This window comes from Somniosus microcephalus, unplaced genomic scaffold (genome assembly GCF_052327205.1).
Source record: "Somniosus microcephalus isolate GS21.2 unplaced genomic scaffold, FLI_Smic_1.0 unresolved_chr9, whole genome shotgun sequence".
In the NCBI taxonomy this organism is placed as follows: domain Eukaryota; kingdom Metazoa; phylum Chordata; class Chondrichthyes; order Squaliformes; family Somniosidae; genus Somniosus; species Somniosus microcephalus.
Window position 1 is genome coordinate 15155352 of NW_028225187.1, and position 22896 is coordinate 15178247.

At 45.9% G+C, this 22896-nt stretch overlaps 1 protein-coding gene across 3 annotated transcripts; it reads right to left on the bottom strand.

Moving 5' to 3' along the window:
* Nucleotides 1-758: 758 nt before the first annotated feature.
* LOC147084809 (uncharacterized) lies at nucleotides 759-8801 on the bottom strand. Of its 3 annotated transcripts, none has more exons than XM_085979526.1 (2): nucleotides 8640-8801; nucleotides 759-3025 (listed from the first exon to the last, which is right to left on the bottom strand). In XM_085979526.1, the coding sequence occupies exons 1-2, from the start codon at nucleotides 8707-8709 to the stop codon at nucleotides 2340-2342; spliced, it is 756 nt and encodes a 251-aa protein (XP_085835652.1). In that variant the 5' UTR covers nucleotides 8710-8801; the 3' UTR covers nucleotides 759-2339. The 3 variants fall into 3 exon arrangements, with proteins under 3 accessions (XP_085835652.1, XP_085835653.1, XP_085835654.1); XM_085979527.1 differs by having other exon boundaries at nucleotides 759-3022; nucleotides 8640-8798; XM_085979528.1 differs by having other exon boundaries at nucleotides 8607-8680.
* Nucleotides 8802-22896: the final 14095 nt, after the last annotated feature.

Consider the following 22896-nt stretch of genomic DNA (forward strand, 5'->3'; position numbering starts at 1 on the left):
TGACCAGATCATCTGTTTTTTTAGTGATGTTGGGTGAGGGATAAATATTGCTTTATGTCGACCTGAGAGAGTAGACGGGACCTTGGTTTAACATCTCATCCGAAAGATGGCACATCTGACAGTGCGGCGCTCCCTCAGTACTGCCCCTCCGACAGTGCGGCGCTCCCTCAGTACTGCCCCTCCGACAGTGCGGCGCTCCCTCAGTACTGCCCCTCCGACAGTGCGGCGCTCCCTCAGTACTGCCCCTCCGACAGTGCGGCGCTCCCTCAGTACTGCCCCTCCGACAGTGCGGCGCTCCCTCAGTACTGCCCCTCCGACAGTGCGTCGCTCCCTCAGTACTGCCCCTCCGACAGTGCGGCGCTCCCTCAGTACTGCCCCTCCGACAGTGCGGCGCTCCCTCAGTACTGCCCCTCCGACAGTGCGGCGCTCCCTCAGTACTGACCCCTCCGACAGTGCGGCGCTCCCTCAGTACTGCCCCTCCGACAGTGCGGCGCTCCCTCAGTACTGGCACCGAGTGTCGGCCTAGATTATGGGGCTCGAGTCTCGGGAGTGGGGCTCGAACCCACAATCTTCTATCTCGGAGGCGAGGGAGCGCTACCCCACTCAGCCACGGCTAACACCTAACTACATTCCTCGAGTTCGATTGCGGTTCTTTCTAGCTCGCCCATTCCGTGGGATCTCGTTCCCTGAACGGTTTGCTCTCGACGCCAATCCCCTGACTCCTGGCTGGTATAAAGAGAAGACTGGAGGGCAAGTGAGCGGTTTGTAACAAAGAAGGATTTTATTGTCGGGGCAGTGCAGTGGGGGGGAAGTTACAGAATCACAGCAAGAGCACAAACCAAACACACAGGACATCACGAGCCACAGGTTAGCAGACAGACTGAAGTCCCGAGGCGAGGCTAGACGGAGCGAGAGGGGGGAGGGAGTGGCTGGTCCCAGCGCCCCGAGTCCACGGGTCAGGGCGGAGAGGGAGAACTCCTGCCACCGCCCTCTCGCCAATTCACGGGAGGGGCATCACTGGCATGGGCTGCTTCGATTGCCCCCCACACGCCAGCTCCCTCCCACACGCGTCACGCTCCCGGATATCTCTGAAGGTGGCAGGACATGTGGAGAAGGCTGTTAGAAAAACACATGGGATCCTTGGCTTTATTAATAGAGGCAGAGAGTACAAAAGCAAGGAAGTTCTGCTAAACCTTTATAGAACACTAGTTAGACCACAGCTGGAGTATTGGGTCCAATTCTGGGCACTGCACTTTAGGAAGGATGTCAAGGCCTTGGAGAGGGTGCAGAGGAGATTGACCAGAATGGTACCAGGGATGAGGGACTTCAGTGATGTGGAGAGACTGGAGAAGCTGGGATTGTTCTCCTTAGAGCAGAGAAGGTTAAGGGGAGATTGACCAGAATGGTACCAGGGATGAGGGACTTCAGTGATGTGGAGAGACTGGAGAAGCTGGGATTGTTCTCCTTAGAGCAGAGAAGGTTAAGGGGAGATTGACCAGAATGGTACCAGGGATGAGGGACTTCAGTGATGTGGAGAGACTGGAGAAGCTGGGATTGGTCTCCTTAGAGCAGAGAAGGTTAAGGGGAGATTGACCAGAATGGTACCAGGGATGAGGTACTTCAGTGATGTGGAGAGACTGGAGAAGCTGGGATTGTTCTCCTTAGAGCAGAGAAGGTTAAGGGGAGATTGACCAGAATGGTACCCGGGATGAGGGACTTCAGTGATGTGGAGAGACTGGAGAAGCTGGGGTTGTTCTCCTTAGAGCAGAGAAGGTTAAGGGGAGATTGACCAGAATGGTACCAGGGATGAGGGACTTCAGTGATGTGGAGAGACTGGAGAAGCTGAGGTTGTTCTCCTTGGAGCAGAGAAGGTTAAGGGGAGATTTAAGAGAGGCGTTTAAAATTAGAATGAAAAACTTTCCAGTGGCAGGAGGGTCGGTGACCAGAGGACACAGATTGAAGATAATCGGTAAAAGAACCAGAGGGGAGATGAGGAGAATGTTTTTAACGCAGCGAGTTGTTGTGATCTGGAATGCGCTGCCTGAAAGGGCGGTGGAAGCAGATTCAGTGGGACCTTTCAAAAGGGGAATTGGATAGATACTGAAAGGGGAAAAATTTGCAGGGCTGTGGGGAAAGAGCGAGGGGGGAGTGGGACTAATTGGAGAGCTCGACCAAAGAGCCTGCACAGGAACAATGGGCAGAATGGCCTCCTCCTGTGCCGGGAGATCCGGTGAACTCCAAGATCGTCTCCCGGCCAGAGAACCGTCTTCATCCCATTCCTAAAATACATTGGGGGGGGGGGTGGGGGGGGGGGGAAGTTGGGAGCGGGAAAGGTGGGTCTAATCGCCGCCCAGGCACCGCAGCGGGACCAGCTCCTGCCCAAAGTGCGCCAGGCGGTGGTGGGCGAGGTGGGCGGACTGGGTGAAGGCCCGGTCGCAGAGCCGGCAGCGGAAGGGCCTTTCCCCAGTGTGGATGCGGCGGTGGACGGTCAGGCAGGACGAGCGGGTGAAGGCCTTGGGGCAGAAGGGGCAGGGGAAGGGGCGCTCCCCAGTGTGGGTCCGCTGGTGGCGCAGCAGCTCGGTGGAGTTGGTGAAGCCCTTGGCGCACTCGCCGCACTTGAAGGGCTTGTCGGGCGTGTGGATGCGCCGGTGGACCGTCAGATAGGAGGACTGGCTGAACGCCTTGCCGCAGTCGGGGCAGGGGAACGGGCGCTCGCCGCTGTGGACCCGCAGGTGCTTGATGAGGCTGGAGGAGTAGGTGAAGGTCTTGGCACACACCGAGCAGAGGTAGGGCTTCTCGCCGGAGTGGATGCGCCGGTGGGCGGACAGGTGCGAGGATTTGGTGAATTCCTTGCCGCACTCCCCGCAGAGGAAGGCCTTCTCCCCGGCCTGCCGGCACCGGTGCTCCGTCAGGGCGGAGGGTCTGCTGAAGCCCCTCTCGCACACGGGGCACTCATGCCGTCTCTCCGGAGCTGCCGTGCCCGTCGTTCTGCCCGTAACAGCTTCGTCCATCGTGTCGACGCCTGCTGCAAAGCAATAAACCGCCGTCAACGTTCGGTCTAGCTCCCGGAGCACGGGGTTAGATACAGAGTAAAGCTCCCTCTACAATGTCTCTTCAAACACTCCCAGGGCAGGTACAGCACGGGTTAGATACAGAGTAAACCTCCCTCTACACTGTCCCATCAAACACTCCCAAGACAGGTACAGCACGGGTTAGATACAGAGTAAAGCTCCCTCTACACTGTCCCATCAAACACTCCCAGGGCAGGTACAGCACGGGGTTAGATACAGAGTAAAGCTCCCTCTACACTGTCCCATCAAACACTCCCAGGGCAGGTACAGCACGGGGTTAGATACAGAGTAAAGCTCCCTCTACACTGTCCCATCAAACACTCCCAGGGCAGGTACAGCACGGGGTTAGATACAGAGTAAAGCTCCCTTGACACTGTCCCATCAAACACTCCCAGGGCAGGTACAGCACGGGTTAGATATAGAGTAAAGCTCCCTCTACACTGTCCCATCAAACACTCCCAGGGCAGGTACAGCACGGGTTAGATACAGAGTAAAGCTCCCTCTACACTGTCCCATCAAACACTCCCAGGGCAGGTACAGCACGGGTTAGATACAGAGTAAAGCTCACTCTACACTGTCCCATCAAACACTCCCAGGGCAGGTACAGCACGGGTTAGATACAGAGTAAAGCTCCCTCTACACTGTCCCATCAAACACTCCCAGGGCAGGTACAGCACGGGTTAGATACAGAGTAAAGCTCCCTCTACACTGTCCCATCAAACACTCCCAGGGCAGGTACAGCACGGGTTAGATACAGAGTAAAGCTCCCTCTACACTGTCCCATCAAACACTCCCAGGGCAGGTACAGCACAGGTTAGATACAGAGTAAAGCTCACTCTACACTGTCCCATCAAACACTCCCAGGGCAGGTACAGCACGGGGTTAGATACAGAGTAAAGCTCCCTCTACACTGTCCCATCAAACACTCCCAGGGCAGGTACAGCACGGGTTAGATACAGAGTAAAGCTCCCTCTGCACTGTCCCATCAAACACTCCCAGGGCAAGTACAGCACGGGGTTAGATACAAAGTAAAGCTCCCTCTACACTGTCCCATCAAACACTCCCAGGGCAAGTACAGCACGGGGTTAGATACAAAGTAGAGCTCCCTCTACACTGTCCCATCAAACACTCCCAGGGCAGGTACAGCACGGGTTAGATACAGAGTAAAGCTCACTCTACACTGTCCCATCAAACACTCCCAGGGCAGGTACAGCACGGGTTAGATACAGAGTAAAGCTCCCTCTACACTGTCCCATCAAACACTCCCAGGGCAGGTACAGCACGGGTTAGATACAGAGTAAAGCTCCCTCTACACTGTCCCATCAACACTCCCAGGGCAGGTACAGCACAGGATTAGAAACAGAGTAAAGCTCCCTCTACACTGTCCCATCAAACACTCCCAGGGCAGGAACAGCACAGGTTAGATACAGAGTAAAGCTCCCTCTACACTGTCCCGTCAAACACTCCCAGGGCAGGTACAGCACGGGGTTAGATACAGAGTAAAGCTCCCTCTACACTGTCCCCATCAAACACTCCCAGGGCAGGTACAGCACGGGGTTAGATACAGAGTAAAGCTCCGTCTACACTGTCCCATCAAACACTCCCAGGGCAGGTACAGCACAGGTTAGATACAGAGTAAAGCTCCCTCTACACTGTCCCCATCAAACACTCCCAGGGCAGGTACAGCACGGGTTAGATACAGAGTAAAGCTCCCTCTACACTGTCCCCATCAAACACTCCCAGGGCAGGTACAGCACGGGGTTAGATACAGAGTAAAGCTCCCTCTACACTGTCCCATCAAACACACCCAGGTCAGGTACAGCAAGGGTTAGATACAGAGTAAAGCTCCCTCTACACTGTCCCATCAAACACTCCCAGGGCAGGTACAGCAAGGGTTAGATACAGAGTAAAGCTCCGTCTACACTGTCCCATCAAACACTCCCAGGGCAGGTACAGCAAGGGTTAGATACAGAGTAAAACTCCCTCTACACTGTCCCCATCAAACACTCCCAGGGCAGGTACAGCATGGGGTTAGATACAGAGTAAAGCTCCCTCTACACTGTCCCATCAAACACTCCCAGGGCAGGTACAGCAAGGGTTAGATACAGAGTAAAGCTCCCTCTACACTGTCCCCATCAAACACTCCCAGGGCAGGTACAGCATGGGGTTAGATACAGAGTAAAGCTCCCTATACACTGTCCCATCAAACACTCCCAGGGCAGGTACAGCATGGGTTAGATACAGAGTAAAGCTCCCTCTACACTGTCCAATCAAACACTCCCAGGGCAGGTACAGCACGGGTTAGATACAGAGTAAAGCTCCCTCTACACTGTCCCATCAAACACTCCCAGGGCAGGTACAGCACGGGGTTAGATACAGAGTAAAGCTCCCTCTACACTGTCCCATCAAACACTCCCAGGGCAGGTACAGCACGGGTTAGATACAGAGTAAAGCTCCCTCTACATTGTCCCATCAAACACTCCCAGGGCAGGTACAGCACAGGGTTAGATACAGAGTAAAGCTCCCTCTACACTGTCCCATCAAACACTCCCAGGGCAGGTACAGCACGGGATTAGATACAGAGTAAAGCTCCCTCTACACTGTCCCATCAAACACTCCCAGGGCAGGTACAGCACGGGTTAGATACAGAGTAAAGCTCCCTCTACACTGTCCCATCAAACACTCCCAGGGCAGGTACAGCACGGGTTAGATACAAAGTAAAGCTCCCTCTGCACTGTCCCATCAAACACTCCCAGGGCAGGTACAGCACGGGTTAGATACAGAGTAAAGCTCCCTCTACACTGTCCCATTAAACACTTCCAGGGCAGGTACAGCATGGGGTTAGATACAGAGTAAAGCTCCCTCTACACTGTCCCATCAAACACTCCCAGGGCAGGTACAGCACGGGTTAGATACAGAGTAAAGCTCCCTCTACACTGTCCCATCAAACACTCCCAGGGCATGTACAGCACGGGTTAGATACAGAGTAAAGCTCCCTCTACACTGTCCCATCAAACACTCCCAGGGCAGGTACAGCACGGGGTTAGATACAGAGTAAAGCTCCCTCTACACTGTCCCCATCAAACACTCCCAGGGCAGGTACAGCACGGGGTTAGATACAGAGTAAAGCTCCCTCTACACTGTCCCATCAAACACTCCCAGGGCAGGTACAGCACGGGTTAGATACAGAGTAAAGCTCCCTCTACATTGTCCCATCAAACACTCCCAGGGCAGGTACAGCACAGGGTTAGATACAGAGTAAAGCTCCCTCTACACTGTCCCATCAAACACTCCCAGGGCAGGTACAGCACGGGATTAGATACAGAGTAAAGCTCCCTCTACACTGTCCCATCAAACACTCCCAGGGCAGGTACAGCACGGGTTAGATACAGAGTAAAGCTCCCTCTACACTGTCCCATCAAACACTCCCAGGGCAGGTACAGCACGGGTTAGATACAAAGTAAAGCTCCCTCTGCACTGTCCCATCAAACACTCCCAGGGCAGGTACAGCACGGGTTAGATACAGAGTAAAGCTCCCTCTACACTGTCCCCATCAAACACTCCCAGGGCAGGTACAGCACAGGGTTAGATACAGAGTAAAGCTCCCTCTACACTGTCCCATCAAACACTCCCAGGGCAGGTACAGCACGGGTTAGATACAGAGTAAAGCTCCCTCTACACTGACCCATCAAACACTCCCAGGGCAGGTACAGCACGGGTTAGATACAGAGTAAAGCTCCCTCTACACTGTCCCATCAAACACTCCCAGGGCAGGTGCAGCACGGGGTTTGATACAGAGTAAAGCTCCCTCTACACTGTCCCATCAAACACTCCCAGGGCAGGTACAGCACAGGGTTAGATACAGAGTAAAGCTCCCTCTACACTGTCCCCATCAAACACTCCCAGGGCAGGTACAGCACAGGGTTAGATACAGAGTAAAGCTCCCTCTACACTGTCCCATCAAACACTCCCAGGGCAGGTACAGCACGGGTTAGATACAGAGTAAAGCTCCCTCTACACTGACCCATCAAACACTCCCAGGGCAGGTACAGCACGGGTTAGATACAGAGTAAAGCTCCCTCTACACTGTCCCATCAAACACTCCCAGGGCAGGTGCAGCACGGGGTTTGATACAGAGTAAAGCTCCCTCTACACTGTCCCATCAAACACTCCCAGGGCAGGTGCAGCACGGGGTTTGATACAGAGTAAAGCTCCCTCTACACTGTCCCATCAAACACTCCCAGGGCAGGTGCAGCACGGGGTTTGATACAGAGTAAAGCTCCCTCTACACTGTCCCCTCAAACACTCCCAGGGCAGGTACAGCACGGGGTTTGATACAGAGTAAAGCTCCCTCTGCACTGTCCCATCAAACACTCCCAGGGCAGGTACAGCACAGGGTTAGATACAGAGTAAATCTCCCTCTACACTGTCCCATCAAACACTCCCAGGGCAGGTACAGCACGGGTTAGATACAGAGTAAAGCTCCCTCTACACTGTCCCATCAAACACTCCCAGGGCAGGTACAGCACGGGGTTAGATACAGAGTAAAGCTCCCTCTACACTGCCCCATCAAACACTCCCAGGGCAGGTACAGCACGGGGTTAGATACAGAGTAAAGCTCCCTCTACACTGCCCCATCAAACACTCCCAGGGCAGGTACAGCATGGGTTAGATACAGAGTAAAGCTCCCTCTACACTGTCCCATCAGACACTCCCAGGGCAGGTACAGCACGGGGTTAGATACAGAGTAAAGCTCCCTCTACACTGTCCCATCAAACACTCCCAGGGCAGGTACAGCACGGGGTTAGATACAGAGTAAAGCTCCCTCTACACTGTCCCATCAAACACGCCCAGGGCAGGTACAGCATGGGTTAGATACAGAGTAAAGCTCCCTCTACACTGTCCCATCAAACACTCCCAGGGCAGGTACAGCATGGGGTTAGATACAGAGTAAAGCTCCCTCTACACTGTCCCATCAAACACTCCCAGGGCAGGTACAGCACGGGTTAGATACAGAGTAAAGCTCTCTCTACACTGTCCCATCAAACACTCCCAGGGCAGGTACAGCACGGGGTTAGATACAGAGTAAAGCTCCCTCTACACTGTCCCATCAAACACTCCCAGGGCAGGTACAGCATGGGTTAGATACAGAGTAAAGCTCCCTCTACACTGTCCCATCAAACACTCCCAGGGCAGGTACAGCACGGGGTTAGATACAGAGTAAAGCTCCCTCTACACTGTCCCATCAAACACTCCCAGGGCAGGTACAGCACGGGGTTAGATACAGAGTAAAGCTCCCTCTACACTGTCCCATCAAACACTCCCAGGGCAGGTACAGCACGGGTTAGATACAGAGTAAAGCTCCCTCTACACTGTCCCATCAAACACTCCCAGGGCAGGTACAGCATGGGTTAGATACAGAGTAAAGCTCCCTCTACACTGTCCCATCAAACACTCCCAGGGTAGGTACAGCACGGGGTTAGATACAGAGTAAAGCTCCCTCTACACTGTCTCATCAAACACTCCATTACTCACCTCTCTCTCTCTCTCTCTTTCTCCATTACTCACCTTCTCTCTCTCTCTGTGCGCATGCGCACTCCCCGCTCCGGGATTGGCCGCTTTCCCCCGCGCGGTGCATGCCGGTCCCGCGCCGCCGCCATTGCACCGGAAGTCCAGCGGAAAACACTTCCGGTTCCTGGATAATCCCCCAAAATTAAACTAAAACCATAAAATAATAAAAATAACTAAATACAAAATAATATAACTACAGACAAAAATAATACAACTATAGACAAAATAATATAATATAACTACAGACAAAATAATATAATATAACTATAGACAAAATAATATAATATAACTACAGACAATATAATATAACTACAGACAATATAATATAATATAACTACAGACAAAATTAGATAACTACAGACAATATAATATAATATAACTACAGACAAAATAATATAATATAACTACAGACAATATAATATAACTACAGACAATATAATATAATATAACTATAGACAAAATAATATAACTACATATAATATAATATAATATAACTACAGACAAAATAATATAACTACAGACAATATAATATAATATAACTACAGACAAAATAATATAATATAAGTGCAGTCAAAATAATATTACTATAGATAAAATAATATAACTACAGACAATATAATATAATATAACTACAGACAATATAATATAACTACAGACAAAATAATATAACTAGACAATATAGTATAATATAACTACAGACAAAATAATATAACTACAGACAATATAATATAATATAACTACAGACAAAATAATATAACTACAGACAATATAATATATAAGAACATAAGAAATAGGAGCAGGAGTAGGCCAATCGGCCCCTCGAGCCTGCTCCGCCATTCAATAAGATCATGGCTGATCTGATCCTAACCGCCAATCTACTATCACAGAACCATCTCCTGAATCTAACAGAATTAGACACACGAAATAGGAGCAGGATCAGGCTACACGGCCCCTGGGCCCGCTCCGCTACCCACAGGGCCATGACCGATCCGAACCTAGACTCATGTCCAAATTCCTGCCCGCTCCCCGTAACCCTTAATTCCCTTTACTTCTAGGAAACTGTCTATTTCTGTTTTAAATTTATGTAATGATGTAGCTTCTGCAGCTTTTTGGGGCAGCATATTCCATGGGCCTACCACCCTCTGAGTGAAGTAGTTCCTCCTCATCTCAGTTTTGAAAGAGCAGCCCCTTATTCTAAGACTATGCCCCCTAGTTCTAGTTTCACCCATCATCGGGAACATCCTCCCCGCATCCACCTGATCCAACCCCTTCACAATCTTATATGTTTCAATAAGATCGCCTCTCATTCTTCTGAACTCCAATGAGTAGAGTCCCAATCTACTCAACCTCTCCTCATATGTCCATCCCCTCATCCCCGGGATTAACCAAGTGAACCTTCTTTGTACTGACTCGAGAGCAAGTATGTCTTTTTTTAAGTATGGACACCAAAACTGTACGCAGTATTCCAGGTGCGGTCTCACCAATATCTTGTACAACTGAAGCAATACCTCCCTATTTTTATATTCTATCCCCCTAGCAATGAAAGCCAACATTCCATTGGCCTTCTTAATCACTTGCTGCACCTGCATACTAACCTTTTGAGTTTCGTGCACCAGGACCCCCAGATCCCTTTGTACTTCAGTACTTTCCAGTTTCTTGCCATTAAGATAATAACTTGCTCTACGATTTTTCCTGCCAAAGTGCATAACCTCACACTTTCCAGTATTGTATTCCATCTGCCAAATCTCTGCCCACTTACTTAGCCTGTCTATGTCCCCTTGCAGGTTTTTTATGTCCTCCTCACTCACTACTTTCCCTCCCATCTTAGTATCATCTGCAAACTTTGATATGTTACACTCGGTCCCCTCCTCCAAATCATTAATATAGATTGTAAAGAGTTGGGGACCCAGCACTGACCCCTGCGGAACACCACTAGTTACTGATTGCCAGTCTGAGAATGAACCATTTATCCCAACTCTCTGCCTTCTGTTAGATAGCCAATCCTCTATCCATGCCAGAATATTACCCCCAATCCTGTAATTTTTTATCTTAAGCAATAATCTTTTGTGTGGCACCTTGTCAAATGCCTTTTGGAAGTCTAAATACACTACATCCACTGGTTCCCCTTTATCCACCCTATGTGTTACTTCCTCAAAGAACTCCAGCAAATTTGTCAAACATGACCTCCCCTTCATAAAACCATGCTGTCTTTGTCCTATTAAATTATGTTTATCCAAATGTCCTGTTACTGTCTCCTTAATAATGGACTCCAAAATTTTACCTACCACAGATGTTAGGCTAACCAGTCTATAGTTTCCAGCCTTCTGTCTACTGCCCTTTTTAAATAAGGGTGTTACATTAGCAGTTTTCCAGTCTGCCGGGACCTTTGCTGAGTCCAGGGAGTTTTGGAAAATTATTACCAATGTATCCACAATCCCTACCGCCACTTCCCTCAAGACCCTAGGATGTAAGCCATCAGGTCCAGGTGAGTTATTCGCCTTGAGTCCCATTATTTACCGAGTACCACTTCCTTAGTGATTTTGATCGTGTTTAGCTCTTCCCCCCCTGTTTGTCCAGTGTTGGGATATTGTTAGTGTCCTCTACTGTAAAGACTGATACAAAATATTCATTCAGTGTTTTTGCCATCTCCATATTTCCCACCATTAATTTCCCGGTCTCATCCTCTAAGGGACCAACATTTACTTTAGCCACCCTTTTTCTTTTTATATAACTGTAAAAACTCTTACTATCTGTTTTTATATTTTGTGCTAATTTACTTTCATAATCTATCTTCCCTTTCTTAATCAATCTTTTTGTTATTTTTTGCTGTCTTTTAAAGTTTTCCCAATCCTCTATCCTCCCACTAGATTTGGCTACCTTATATGCCCTTGTTTTTAGTCGAATACTATCCTTAATTTCTTTACTTAGCCACGGATGGCTGTCTTTTCTTTTACACCCTTTTCTTCTCAGTGGAATATATATTTTTTGGAAGTTGTAAAATAACTCCTTAAATGTACACCACTGATCATGTATCGTCTTACCCTTTAATCTATTTTCCCAATCCACTCTACTTAATTCCGCTCTCATACCTTCATAGTCTCCTTTATTCAAGCTTAGCACGCTTGTTTGAGATCCAACCTTCTCACCCTCTAATTGAATATGGAATTCAACCATGTTATGGTCACTCATTCCAAGGGGATCCTTTACTAGGACATTTTTAATTAATCCTGTCTCGTTACACAGGACCAGATCTAAGGTTGCTTGCCCTCTGGTCGGTTCAGTTACATACTGCTCAAGAAACCCATCCCTAATACACTCAATGAACTCATCCTCAAGGCAGCCCTGCCCAATTTGATTTGTCCAATTAATATGATAGTTAAAATCCCCCATAATTATAGATGTTCCCTTATTACAAGCCTCAACTATTTCCTGATTGATATTCCGTCCAACAGAGTTGCAACTGTTCGGAGGCCTATAGACTACGCCCACTAGTGTTTTTTTCCCCTTATTATTCCTTATCTCCACCCAAACTGTTTCATTATCCTGATCTTTTGACCCAATATCATTTCTCTGTATTACAGTGATTCCTTCCTTTATTAACATAGCCACCCACCTCCCCTTCCTTCCTGCCTGTCCTTCCTGATCGTTAAATAACCTGGTATGTTTAATTCCCAGGCATTGTCACCCTGCAGCCATGTTTCTGTAATGGCCACAAGATCATACCCATATGTAGTTATTTGTGCCATTAACTCGTCTATTTTGTTACGAATGCTACGTGCATTCAGATAGAGAACTTTCAAATATGTTTTGTGACACTTAGTTCCTGCTTTTGCCCTTTTTATTACTTTACCTTTTACTCCATACCTTCTGCCCCTTCCTGACACGCTCTGGTTTTTAATTTCCCCACTGCTACCTAAGTCTATGACCTTCTCTGTTGTCATTTTTATTATTTGCTCTCTAGGAACCTCCCCCCCACTAGTTAGTTTAAAGCCCTCTCTACAGCCCTAGTTATATGATTCGCCAGGACTCTAGTCCCAGCACTAGCCAAGTGAAGCCCGTCCCAACGGAACAGCTCCCTCCTGCCCCAGTACTGGTGCCAGTGTCCCAGGAAGCAAAACCCATTTCTCCCACACCAGTCTTTGAGCCATGCATTTAACTCTCTAATTTTATTTGTCCTAGCCAAATTCGCTCGTGGCTCAGGTAATAATCCAGAGATTATTACCCTTGAGGTTCTGTTTTTTAATTTGACCCCTAGCTGCTCATACTCCTTTAACAGAACCAGCTTCCTAGTCCTATCTACGTCGTTTGTACCAACATGGACCATGACAACTGGATCCACCCCCTCCCACTGCAAGTTTCTTTCCAGCCCAGAGGAGATGTCCTTAACCCTGGCACCGCGTAGGCAACACAGCCTTCGGGACTCTCGCTCTCGGCTGCAGAGAACTCTATCTATCCCCCTAATAATACTATCCCCTACCACTACAACATTTCTATTTACTCCCCCCTCTTGAATGGCCCCCCATTCCACGGTGCTGTGGCCAGGTTGCTCATCCTCCCTGCAGTCCCTGCTCCTGTCCCCACAGGGAGTAAGAACCTCGAACCTGTTGGACAAGAGCAAGGGCTCCTCCAACACTACCTCCTGGATCCCCGTACCTGCCTCACTCGTAGTCACACCGTCCTGTCCCTGACCATGGGCTACATCTGAATTAATTAACTTCATAGGTGTGACCACCTCCTGAAACACAGAGTCCAGGTACTTCTCCCCCTCCCTGATGTGTCGCAGTGTCTGAAGCTCAGACTCCAGCTCATCAACACGGAGCTGGAGTTCCTGTAGCAGCAGACACTTGTCACAGATGTAATCACCGTGAGCCTCAATGGGGTCCACCGGCTCCCACATCTCGCAACAGTAACACATCACCTGCTCCATTCTATGTAATTAATTAAAATTTTTATTGTTAGTTATGGACACCCTCTGCCCGATTATAGATGCTAGTATCCCCTTTAATTAATTGGATTTAAATTAAATCAATCCCTCTAATTACACCAGTTAAATGGTTTACCAACAGTCACTCTGCACCAGAAAGGCCTTATTAACTACAACCCACAGAGTTAAAGTTTGAAAAGAGCACCTAACACCCCACTTACCCTAACTCACACTTACCCAAACTCACAGCACTCTCTGCTGACTCGCACTCAGTGCTTGCTCACACTAGCACTGGTCTTTTTATACTGTTTGTTTGTTTACAGCCAAATGAGTCACCCCTGCTGGTTGGTTAGGGAATTGGTTTCCACTGCCTGCTGTGCCAATTTACTCCTACTGCAGTGTTACCTTGTTTTACTCTTCTTAAACCAACAGAATCCCAAATATTTAACTTTTCCCCTTTACTTAAACTGCTTAAGTAATCTTATCAAGAATGAGTTAAAGAGAAATAACAATTAAAGAACTCTCACACTTACCCAAACTCACAGCACTCTCTGCTGACTCGCACTACAGACAAAATAATATAATTATAGACAAAATAATATAACTATAGACAAAATAATATAATATAACTACAGACAATATAATATAATATAACTACAGACAAAATAATATAACTACAGTCAAAATCATATTACTATGGACAAAATAATTTAACTATAAACAAAATAATACAACTACAGACAAAATAATAACTATAGACAAAATAATATAACTACAGACAAAATAATATAATTATAGACAAAATAATATAATATAACTAGACAAAATAATATAATATAACTATAGACAATGTAATATAATATAACTATAGACAATATAATATAACTACAGACAATATAATATAACTATAGACAAAATAATATAACTATAGGCAAAATAATATAATATAACTAGACAAAATAATATAACTATACACAAAATAATATAACTAGTCAAAATGATATTACTATGGACAAAATAATTTAACTATAAACAAAATAATACAACTACAGACAAAATAATATAACTATAGACAAAATAATATAATTATAGACAAAATAATATAACTACAGACAAAATAATATAACTACAGACAAAATAATATAACTATAGACAAAATAATATAACTATAGACAAAATAATATAATTATAGACAAAATAATATAACTACAGACAAAATAATATAACTATAGACAAAATAATATAACTATAGACAAAATAATATAACTACAGACAAAATAATATAATTATAGACAAAATAATATAATATAACTAGACAAAATAATATAATATAACTATAGACAATGTAATATAATATAACTATAGACAATATAATATAACTATAGACAAAATAATATAACTATAGACAAAATAATACAACTACAGACAAAATAATATAACTATAGACAAAATAATATAATTATAGACAAAATAATATAACTATACACAAAATAATATAACTAGTCAAAATGATATTACTATGGACAAAATAATTTAACTATAAACAAAATAATACAACTACAGACAAAATAATATAACTATAGACAAAATAATATAACTACAGACAAAATAATATAATTATAGACAAAATAATATAATATAATTAGACAAAATAATATAATATAACTATAGACAATGTAATATAATATAACTATAGACAATATAATATAACTACAGACAATATAATATAACTATAGACAAAATAATATAACTATAGGCAAAATAATATAATATAACTAGACAAAATAATATAACTATACACAAAATAATATAACTAGTCAAAATGATATTACTATGGACAAAATAATTTAACTATAAACAAAATAATACAACTACAGACAAAATAATATAACTATAGACAAAATAATATAATTATAGACAAAATAATATAACTACAGACAAAATAATATAACTATAGACAAAATAATATAACTATAGACAAAATAATATAACTACAGACAAAATAATATAATTATAGACAAAATAATATAATATAACTAGACAAAATAATATAATATAACTATAGACAATGTAATATAACTATAGACAATATAATATAACTACAGACAATATAATATAACTATAGACAAAATAATATAACTATAGGCAAAATAATGTAATATAACTAGACAAAATAATATAACTATACACAAAATAATATAACTAGAGACAAAATCATATAATATAACTAGAGACAAAATCATATAACTATAGACAAAATAATATAACCATAGACAAAATAATATAACCATAGACAAAATAATATATTAGGAAGGTAGTGCAGGAGTCCCCTGGGCCCATCTCCCTCTCCAACAGATTTTCCTTTTTGGATACTGCTGGGGGAGATGGTTTCTCAGGGGAATGCAACAAGAGCCAAGTCCGTGGCACTACGAGTGGCTTAGCTGCACAGGAGGGGCGGAAAAAGAGTGGGAGAGCAATAGTGATAGAGGATTCTATCATAAGGGGAACAGATGTGGCCGCAGACGTGACTCCAGGATGGTCTGTTGCCTCCCTGGTGCCAGGGTCAAGGATGTCACTGAGCAGCTGCAGGACATTCTGAAGGGGGAGGGTGAACAGGCAGAGGTCGTGGTTCACATTGGTACCAACGACATGGGTAGAAAGAGGGATGAGGTCCTGCAACAAGAATTTAGGGAGCTAGGTAGCAGATCAAAAGGCAGGACCTCAAAGGTTGTAATCTCTGGATTACTCCTGATGCCACGTGCTAGTGAGTATAGGAATAGGAGGATAGAGCAGATGAATGCGTGGCTAAAGAGTTGGTGCAGGAGGGAGGGCTTTAGTTTCCTGGATCGCTGGGTCTGCTTCTGGGGAAGGTGGGGTCTGTACAAGTCAGACGGTTTGCACCTGAACGGGATGAACATCCTTGCGGGGAGGTTTGCTAGTATTGTTGGGGGGGGGGGGGGTTTAAACTAACTTGGCAGGGGAATGGGATACGGAGTCGAGCTATAGTAGGGGGTGATGCACAGCCAAATATAGAGGAAAACCAAGTCAGCCTGGAAGGCAGAGCAAATATGTAACGGCACAAGGGAGTATGGCAAGGCTGGATGGCATTTATTTTAATGCAAGGAGTCTTGCGAGTAAGGCAGGTGAATTGAAGGTGTTGATGAACACATGGGAGTATGATAATGGCCCAGAACTTGGTGTCGGGGGGCTTGCCGCACGTGCAAGCCCCCGATCTGCACTCACCCTGCGCGCTGACATCTGAAGCCCGGGCCTGCTTGCATTTCCTGTGACAGGCCCGGTTCAGATGTCAGCGCGCAGTGCTTACCTGATCCAGCGGCGTAGTTAGTGCGATGTGTCGGCTGGGATCAGGTGAGCACTGTACAACCAATCAGGGGAGGGGAAACTTCATTCATGAGTTTGAAAGTAAGAACTGTCAAACTCATGAAAACTACGGGGGCCCAAAACACTATTAAAACTTTAAATAAAAATTTAAAAAACATCCCAATCATTAAATTAAGTATAAATAAGTTTTAAAAAAAATTTAAACAATTTTTATTTTGAAAAAAATAAATATTTAATAAAAAGGGTCTAAAACTAAACTTACCTTATTGTAGATTCTTTCAAATAATAAACCTGTGGAAAAAAAAATTCTAAATTGCACTAAAACACCGCTTACCTGTAAAAATACTTACGTGTGCTTTTTACAAGCGTAAAGACCGGAGGCCTTTAGACATGCGCAAATCCCCCAAAACAGAGGAAATCCAAGACGCACGCGCTGCCCCCTACAGCGCACGCACTAGCCTCTTCACCTCTTGGGTTAGAGGAGAGGAAATGCCGGTTTTCAGCGCATGCGCTGTGTATGCTGAAAACCGGCATTTCCTCTGACCAGACGCGTGAGTACCCCTTCCGCACTCACGCATTTGGGGAGGAAGTTCTGCCCCATTGTTGCTATCACGGAGACATGGTTGAGGGAGGGTCAGGACTGGCAGCTCAATATTCCGGGGAATAGAATCTTCAGGCGAGACAGAGTGGGGTGTAAAAGAGGTGTCACAATATTAATCAAGGAGCCAATTACTGCTGTAAGGAGGGATGATATCTTAGCAGGTTCCTCTAATGAGGCCATATGGGTCGAACTTAAAAACAAAAAGGGGGCAAGCACTTTGCTGGGAGTGTACTATAGGCCCCCAAACAGTCAGGGGGAGATAGAGGAACAGATATGTAGGCAAATCTCAGAGAAATGTGCAAATAGGGTAATAATAGTGGGGGATTTCAACTTCCCCAATATTAACTGGGATAGTCAGAGTGTGAAAGGCTTAGAGGATGCAGAATTCTTAAAGTGCATCCAGGAGAGCTTTTTGAGCCAGCATGTAAAAAGTCCTACAAGAGAGGGGGAAAGTACTGGACCTAATTCTAGGGAATGTAGCCGGGCAAGTGGTAGATATGTCAGTAGGAGAGCATTTTGGTGACAGTGACTATAATTCGGTGAGATTTAAGGTAGTCATGGAAAAGGACAAAGATGGACCGGAAATAAAGGTTCTAAATTGGGGGAAGGCTGATTTTAATATGATAAGGCAGGATCTGGCCAAAGTGGACTGGGATCAGCTACTTGTAGGAAAATCCACATCAGAGCAGTGGGAGTCTTTCAGAAAGGAAATAGAGAGAGTACAATGCCAACATGTTCCCGTAAAGGTCAATGGTGGGACCAAGCCCAGGGAACCTTGGATGTCAAGGGATATACGAGAATGGATTAGGAAAAAAAGGGAGGCTTTTGGCAGATACAAAGGACTAAAAACAGTGGAAGCCCTAGAGGAGTATAGAAAGTGCAGGGGTTTACTTAAAAAAGAAATTAGGAGAGCGAAGAGGGGGCATGAAAAAACACTGGTGGGCAAAATAAAGGAAAATCCCAAGGTGTTTTATAAGTGTATTAAGGGCAAGAGGATAACCAGGGAAAGAGTAGGGCCCATTAGGGACCAAAGTGGCAATCTGTGTGTAGAGCCGGAAGATGTAGGTGAGGTTTTAAATGAATATTTTGCATCTGTGTTCACTATTGAGAAGGGTGATGTAGGCATAGGGATCAGGCAGGGGGTTTGTGATATACTTGAATAAATTAGCATTGAGAGGGAGGAGGTACGAACAGTTTTAGCAGGCTTAAAAGTGGATAAATATCCCAGGCCCAGACGGGATGTATCCCAGGCTGCTGTGTGAGGCAAGGGAGGAGATTGCAGGGGCTCGGACACAAATTTTCAGAACCTCTCTGGCCAAAGGGGAACTTATAAAATTCTAACAGGACTTGACAGACTAGATGCAGGAAGGATGTTCCCGATGACGGGGGAGTCCAGAACCAGGGGTCACAGTCTAAGGATAAGGGGTAAGCCAATTAGGACAGAGATGAGGAGGAATTTCTTCACCCAGAGAGTGGTGAACCTGTGGAATTCTCTACCACAGAAGGCAGTTGAGGCCAATTCATTAAATATATTCAAGGAGTTAGATATATTTTTTAAGGCTAAAGGGATATGGGGAGAAAGCAGGGACTGAATTTCTCATGTACCCGTGTTATACAGCAACAGATCCGTACCTACCCGTACTGTACTCCAGTATTATAGTGACAGACCTGTACCCACCAGTGCTGTACCCCAGTATTATAGTGACAGACCTGTACCCACCAGTACTGTACCCGTGTTATACAGTGACAGACCCATACCCACCAGTACTGTACCCGTTATAGTAACAGACCTGTGCCCACCATGTAATGTACCCTAGTGTTATAGTGACAGACCTGTACTCACCAGTACTGTACCCGTGTTATACAGCAACAGACCCGTACCTACCAGTACTGTACCCCAGTATTATAGTGACAGACCTGTACCCACCAGTACTGTACCCGTGTTATAGTGACAGACCTGTACCCACCAGTACTGTACCCCAGTGTTATACAGTGACAGACCTGTACCCACCAGTACTGTACCCGTGTTATACAGCGACAGACCCGTACCCACCATTGTGAACAGACAATGCGGAGGAGATAGCAGAGCGAGCGACTGAGATCAGAACATCGTAGCAAAGAGGACTTAATTCACGTTTGATTTTATTGAGGATAGAGTCACAAACATCGTTGACTAGGATCGTCCGGCTGTCTGCGGCTTCTGTTGCGATGAGATCTGTTCTGCGACGTGACTCAGCTTTTGGGTTGGCTCACACCTGAGGGGAGGGCTGCTGTCCTGGGACCTGCGCCACCGGGCTTCAAACAGGTGGGGGTTCGAGGGAGACAGAATAATCTAGGCAAACTGCCCACCTAGGGACCACCAGTCAATGCTCACACATTCACAGAGACCCATGTAAATATTAACACACTCCCGGAGACACCCTGTAAATATTAACACACTCCCGGAGACACCCTGTAAATATTAACACACTCCTGGGGACCCCCTGTAAATATTAACACACTCCCGGAGACCCCCTGTAAATATTAACACACTCCCAGAGACCCCCTGTAAATTATCACACACTCCCGGAGACCCCCTGTAAATATTAACACACTCCCGGAGACCCCCTGTAAATATTAACACACTCCCGGAGACCCCCTGTAAATATTAACACACCCCCGGAGACCCCCTGTAAATATTAACACACCCCCGGAGACCCTCTGTAAATATTAACACACTCCCGGAGACCCCCTGTAAATTATCACACACTCCCGGAGACCCTCTGTAAATATTAACACACTCCCGGAGACCCCCTGTAAATATTAACACACTCCCGGAGACCCTCTGTAAATATTAACACACTCCCGGAGAACCCCTGTAAATATTAACACACTCCCGGAGACCCTCTGTAAATATTAACACACTCCCGGAGACCTCCTGTAAATATTAACACACTCCCGGAGACCCCCTGTAAATATGAACCCACTCCCGGAGACCCTCTGCAAATATAAACACACACCCGGGGACACCCTGTAAATATTAACACACTCCCGGAGACCCCCTGTAAATATTAACACACTCCCGGAGACCCCCTGTAAATATTAACACACTCCCGGAGACCCCCTGTAAATATTAACACACTCCCGGAGACCCCCTGTAAATATTCACACACTCCCGGAGACACTCTGTAAATATTAACACACTCCCAGAGACCCCCTGTAAATATTCACACACTCCCGGAGACACTCTGTAAATATTAACACACTCCCGGAGACCCCTGTAAATATTAACACACTCCCGGAGACACCCTGTAAATATTAACACACTCCCGGGGACCCCCTGTAAATATTAACACACTCCCGGAGACCCCCTGTAAATATTAACAAACCCCCGGAGACCCCCTGTAAATATTAACACACTCCCGGAGACCCCCTGTAAATATTAACACACTCCCGGAGACCCTCTGTAAATATTAACACACTCCCGGAGACCCCCTGTAAATATTAACAGACTCCCGGAGACACTCTGCAAATATTAACACACTCCCGGAGACCCCCTGTAATTATTAACACACTCCCGGGGACGCCCTGTAAATATTAACACACTCCTGGGGACACCCTGTAAATATTAACACACTCCCGGAGACCCCCTGTAAATATTAAAACACTCCCGGAGACCCCCTGTAAATATTAAAACACTCCCGGAGACCCCCTGTAAATATTACCACACTCCCGGAGACACCCTGTAAATATTAACACACTCCCGGAGATCCCCTGTAAATATTAACACACTCGCGGAGACCTCCTGTAAATAATAACACACTCCCGGGGACCCCCTGTAAATATTAACACACTCCTGGAGACCCCCTGTAAATATTAACACACTCCCAGAGACCCCCTGTAAATATTAACACACTCCCGGAGACCCCCTGTAAATATTAACACACTCCCGGAGACCCTCTGTAAATATTAACACACTCCCTGAGACCCCTGTAAATATTAACACACTCCCGGAAACCCCCTGCAAATATTAACAGACTCCCGGAGACACTCTGTAAATATTAACACACTCCCGGGGACACCCTGTAAATATTAACACACTCCTGGGGACACCCTGTAAATATTAACACACTCCCGGAGACCCCCTGTAAATATTAAAACACTCCCGGAGACCCCCTGTAAATATTAAAACACTCCCGGAGACCCCCTGTAAATATTGCCACACTCCCGGAGACACCCTGTAAAGATTAACACACTCCCGGAGATCCCCTGTAAAAATTAACACACTCCCGGAGACCTCCTGTAAATATTAACAAACTCCCGGAGACCCTCTGTAAATATTAACACACTCCCGGGGACACCCTGTAAATATTAACACACTCCTGGGGACCCCCTGTAAATATTAACACACTCCTGGGGACCCCCTGTAAATATTAACACACTCCCGGAGACCCCCTGTAAATATTAAAACACTCCCGGAGACCCCCTGTAAATATTAACACACTCCCGGAGACCCCCTGTAAATATTAACACACTCCCGGGGACCCCCTGTAAATATTAACACACTCCCGGAGACCCCCTGTAAATATTAACACACTCCCGGAGACCCCCTGTAAATATTAACACACTCCCGGAGACCCCCAGTAAATATTAACACACTCCCGGAAACCCCCTGTAAATATTAACACACTCCCGGAGACCCCCAGTAAATATTAACACACTCCCGGAGACACCCTGTAAATATTAACACACTCCCGGAGACACCCTGTAAATATTAATACACTCCCGGAGACCCCCTGTAAATATTAACACACTCCCGGAGACACCCTGTAAATATTAACACACTCCCGGAGACCCCCTGTAAATATTAACAGACTCCTGGAGACCCCCAGTAAATATTAACACACTCCCGGAGACCCCCTGTAAATATTAACACACTCCCGGAGACACCCTGTAAATATTAACACACTCCCGGAGACCCCCTGTAAATATTAACAGACTCCTAGAGACCCCCTGTAAATATTAACACACTCCCGGAGACACCCTGTAAATATTAACACACTCCCGGAGACACCCTGTAAATATTAACACACTCCCGGAGACCCCCTGTAAATATTAACACACTCCCGGAGACCCCCTGTAAATATTGCCACACTCCCGGAGACACCCTGTAAATATTAACACACTCCCGGAGATCCCCTGTAAAAATTAACACACTCCCGGAGACCTCCTGTAAATATTAACAAACTCCCGGAGACCCTCTGTAAATATTAACACACTCCCGGGGACACCCTGTAAATATTAACACACTCCTGGGGACCCCCTGTAAATATTAACACACTCCTGGGGACCCCCTGTAAATATTAAAACACTCCCGGAGACCCCCTGTAAATATTAAAACACTCCCG